General features: G+C 34.5%; 1 protein-coding gene across 11 annotated transcripts; it reads left to right on the top strand.

The window, feature by feature from the left end:
- The first annotated feature begins 200 nt into the window (after nt 1–200).
- Nucleotides 201–4,866, top strand: LOC115955290. 11 transcript variants are annotated; one of them, XM_031073380.1, is made up of 4 exons: nt 201–462; nt 3,537–3,599; nt 3,981–4,116; nt 4,228–4,866. In XM_031073380.1, exons 2-4 carry the CDS (start codon nt 3,595–3,597, stop codon nt 4,561–4,563), a joined length of 477 nt encoding a protein of 158 aa, XP_030929240.1. In that variant the 5' UTR covers nt 201–462; nt 3,537–3,594; the 3' UTR covers nt 4,564–4,866. The 11 variants fall into 11 exon arrangements, 9 of the variants coding, with proteins under 9 accessions (XP_030929240.1, XP_030929238.1, XP_030929239.1 ...); XM_031073378.1 differs by having other exon boundaries at nt 3,978–4,116; XM_031073379.1 differs by having other exon boundaries at nt 3,526–3,599.
- The last annotated feature ends 216 nt before the right edge of the window (nt 4,867–5,082 follow it).

The following is a 5,082-nucleotide window of genomic DNA, read 5'->3' as shown; positions in this document are numbered from 1 at the left end:
TAAAAATAAAAACCTTTTTCTCTCAAGATTATTAGATGCTGTTTGGATGCTTTTTTTTCATCACTCAATTTTCATCACTTATCACTCATCACTTTAAAATATCACACCCATTTGACACCATTACTCAATATTTTTTACACTATTTATGGCCCATACCTGTCAATTAGTTAGAGCAAAGCTATTTTGTTACCCGTGGAAGGTTTTCATCCCCATCAGCCTTCTCTTTTCTCATTTCCCCTTCCCCCTTCAGCCCTGTCACTCTCCCAAAGCACAAACCCGAACCCATAAAAATTTCTCAAGCTCCCTCGCCTCGTCAGGACCATCACTAGTGAACAACACCCATCTCTCCAACGTGTACGGCAGCGCGATCTCCTCCATCATGACCCAGCGGCGCCAACGAGCATAAAGAAACGTGACCCATTTCCCGATTTTGTCACGGATGGTCTCCTCTGACCCAAGACGGTGCTACCTCATCCCTTTCTGTACTCTCTCACCTTGTTTATTTATCTGATTTGTGTGTTTCACATTTGGATTTTGAGAAAAATGTTAGGTTTTGGCTTGAACTTTGTTTGTCTCTATTTTTCCCTGTTGTTTGGTTGGTGAGAAAATAATAAAGCCTCTGTTTTTTGTTGTTGTTGTTGTTGTTGTTGTTTATATGATATTATTGTGCTTACCCATTGCTGGTTTGCTTCAATGGTTTGAAGTATGCAAAAGGGTTTTACTCTAAATAACCCATGTTCCCACTGTCGAATTTTCTGCTCTCTATCTCTCTCTCTTTTTTGCTTGGTTCCTAAGAAACTATAGGAAAAGTTTAAATAAAAATTTGAACTTGATAATTCTTTCTACAATTAATTCAGTGACTCAAGAGTTTGTTTGCTCTTTTCTTTCATTTCCTCTGGTTTTGGATTGCCCAGAAGTGGGATTTGTGTTTTTTCTATGAATTGAGATTGTGCATGATCAATGTTGTTCTTTGTATTTTAGTTTTAGTTCTGGGATACTTTTAAAGTTTTATGCTTGTTAACTTTTATTTTTGTTCTGCAATGCTTCTTTTGAATGATATATTATGTAATTGTTTATGTTTCTCTAATGTGTTAATGTTTATGTTGTATGCACCATATAATAATTGTTTTTGGTTGTGTGTGTTCATTTTTCCAGCCTTATGATTTTTACATAAAAGAATGGAATTTAGCTTCTGGGTTGAAGTGTAGAAGGGTGATGTATGTGTTTTCTTTTCCTGAATGTTTTTTGCAGGCATTTTAGATATTTTGTATAGCATTAAATTCTGAGACTTTTGATTCTGTTGTGTGATGGAGTCTTGGAGTTACAATTCTGAAGAGAAAGGCATTTTGTTTTCTGATGAAATGGATTTTTAGATTGATGGTTTTGCTAGAAGTAGAAAAACATTAATGGAATGGGACAATAAACATTAATTATGACATTGTATGGTATAACATTAATTATTGATATAGGTCAGCAGCCAATGTAATATATGTTCTAAAGAGTCTCTAGTTCAAATATTGCATTGTTATTTTATCCTGCCAGTTTTGTGGAGTAGAAAAAAATTCATCCATTTTGATGGAAACAAATTAAGATTTTATTTCATACATGGAACCATATGGCTCACTGATTATAATCTGCCTTAGGGCTTTTTAAGCAGATCAGGAAAAGCCCTTGACAAAAAACAACCAAAAGAAAGAAAGATAGCAAAGTCCACTTTTAGATTGCCTAACCCAACTAAAGCCTAAAGGCAAAGACTCAAAACTCATTAGCAAAGGCTGTATATCATCTGTAATAGCTTGAATTTGCCAGCCTAGTCATGAATCCCAATGTTAGAGTGACACTGAAACTATTTTCATTTCTGTGCTCGAAGAAACCTTGAGGGTTTCTAAAAATGCACAGTGCACACTACACACGCACACAGAGTCTGATACAATCATCAATCCACATTAAAGAACTTAGTTAATTGTTTAAAATCCAGACAACTACATCTAAAGGTGTCATCCCATCAGCTGCCTCAAGTTCTCCTCCCTAAATGAAATGGTAAGGTAGGCATCAATCATTTGCATCTGTAAGAAAAATAAATACTTGTTAAGGAGTGAAAACATTGAAATCAAAGTATTTACTTGGTTGGCATTTAGGGTCTAAATAATTGATTGGATCTGTTCTGTCATCATCTCTAATTCCCTCTCTATAAATTCAGACTGTTCATACCTGTATTCCACACCCAAAAAAAACATACAATGACTTTGATATATTAGAATGGGGACGGACAGAGAGATAGCAATATATACACAACCAGAATCCAGAAATTCTGCACCATAGCTCACATCCCATCCCACAACTCGGACCTCCCAAGTGAGAAGGCAAGACTGCATATCAATAATTTTTTGTTATAAAAACTTAGTTTAATGTTCATCAAAAGAAAGATACAAAATTATCTTCTCTTGTATGGTTAAGAGGGGAGGAAATAACTGCTATTATCACTTTGATCACACTTAAACTTCAGTTGTTAACAAGCACAGATATTTCCCTAATGATATGCTCAAATCAATTGATAATGTGCCATATTTGCATAACTTGTGCGCTCTAATCATGCTGTTACCTCCGGTGAAATATAATCAGTTCACAAAACAATAGAGAAAACCAGCTTTTCTTCAACACCTTAATGTAATTGACATCACCATAAAAAGGCATCTAAAGGGTGTTTTGCTTGTTATAGGCTATTGACTTTCTCATGTTGTATTTTTCTAATTGGTAGTTATATGTTAATATATGTGCATTGCACCTACTTTGTTGCAAAAGTTATATCTTCGTAAACTTACAGTGCAAATAGTTAAAGATTTTCCTCGCATATTATTTTTAATTATTCAGAAAGTTGAAGCTATATAATCACTTCTTTAGGCATATAATCTACTCATTTATAATAATGAGTTTTAATGAGAGCTATCATTGCATAGGAGCAAGAGTAATTATAGTACTAACATCATTTCTCTGCTTTAAGAAAGCCCTATCATCAGAAGAGCTTTGGGCCATCGCAACTCTAATGTTAATCAGTATCTACTTATTATACATAGCTGCTGTGTAGATTCCAAAGGCGGACATAATAATTTAACAAATAAAAGGGAGAAATGTTCCATTTGTTTGCGGAGAAGGCGGGTAGTAAAATTATTCAAGATATGAACTTTTAGTAGTATTCCAAATCTTGATTTATGTTCACTTCTCATATTGGAGACCAAATGAAGTGTATACCTTTTTCCTTCTCTTTTCTTGTCTTTCTTTCTTTTTTTTTTTTTTTTTTTTGAGAAACAAACACACATGAACAATAATCTTTTTATTGTCGTATTTTAAGGCTTAAAGTCACAGTAAAGTCTAGAATGGATGAGTTTTTAATTCCTTGGTTCTCATTGACCATAAAGTCACAATGTGTTTTCTTTCTTTCTTGTTCTAGGTTTCTTCTTTATTTTTTTATTTTTTTGGCAGAGGAGTTTTAATCTATTTGATTACTAATTAATAGATGTGGTTTAGTGTGGTGACAGGGTGCAATATGCTGTGATTACTTACTGTTTAGTGTTTTTAAGGCCATGGCTTGTCTAAATGTGGTGAGTCTGGTGACACCATACAATTACTCATGTATCAAGTTGTTGCAACAAAAATTCTGATGTCAGCTTTAGTAAAATGAGTTTATTACATTTTCATTCACTAAATTAAAGGAGATGGACTCATAGCTAATATAATAAGATTGGAGCTACATTATCTTCAAAATATAAACTTGATATCATTGGAATTGAAAAAACTTATGTTGTTTGAAGTACTAATAAAAAGCATACTCATTAAATTTCTCAGTAGTTCATCCATCTTGAGCAAGTAATGAGTTTGATAAATTTCTCAGTAGTTGGATTTTCTTGATATATTAGGTTGCTCTTTGGATGAGTTCCATTTTCCTTATTGGACTAATTGCATGAGTTTCATTTACTTAGCAGTGGAATGTCTTCTACCACTACTTATGAGTCCACTTCTAGCGGCCATATGTGCAATATGGATCGGTGTGTGGAAAGGACCTCCCTGTTTATCCGTAATTTCGGTAGGAGGTTCTATGGATGTCAGCAGTGGTCACCGGTTAGTATTACATGATTTTATTGTCATCACATATTTGACTTGTCATTTTCTTACTATCTTTGTTGACCATCTTATATATGCTTTCAATGTTGTATGCAAGACTCCAATCAGGCATGTAAGTTCTTCAAATGGTTGGACAAGAACACATGCCCACATGGCCGTGCAACAGCACCACTTGTCCATGAAAGGTTTACGAGATATAAGGCCGAGGCCGTAGCTACAAGAAATGAAAGGGATGAGGCTCATACAAGGGAAGCAGAAGCACGGGAGCTCCTAAGGATAGCAAAGCGCAAGGCTGAAAAAACTAAGCTCGCACTCCAAATTGCTAAAGACAAGGTTTACAAGTATAAGGTAGCTTTATTTTTGTCTTGGACTATACTCGGGGTTTATTTTGTATTCTCTAATGTTTTTGGGGGCCATGGCCATACGCAACTGTGTCTGCCATGACCCATTGATGGTCACGTGTGTAATGTACATTACTGATCACATGCCCTGTTTTGAGTTCCTATATATTTTGCAAGATGATGTAACACACGCATCCGTCTGTTATGTACATTACTGGTCACGTGTGTTATGCAATTTTTTTTTTTATTTTTATGGTGAACTACTTTTTCTTTTCTTTTTCTGATAGTTTGAGGAGCTAGATATAACATATTATGTACTTATAATACATTTGTCATTTCCACTACGTGAAACCTAGACAATTTTAACCAGTTCTAGTTTTCTTTGGACGACGTACCAAAAAATATACTATACACATGTTCTCTAGTCTCTACCTCTTTTAAATAATATGTTACACTCGAAGACATTAATTTCTCTATGATGAACTGTACAATATTCCATCAACTAATTAAATATCTCCCGTAAAACAGATCGGAGACAAACAAAGGACCTTTCATCTTGTTTCTTGGCATATAATTTAAGGAGGGCTGAACCTGCAATCCTTTGGTTAAAGAAACAATATTT

This window comes from Quercus lobata, chromosome 8 (assembly GCF_001633185.2).
Source record: "Quercus lobata isolate SW786 chromosome 8, ValleyOak3.0 Primary Assembly, whole genome shotgun sequence".
Classification (NCBI taxonomy): domain Eukaryota; kingdom Viridiplantae; phylum Streptophyta; class Magnoliopsida; order Fagales; family Fagaceae; genus Quercus; species Quercus lobata.
This window is presented reverse-complemented; position numbering and strand designations above follow the sequence as displayed.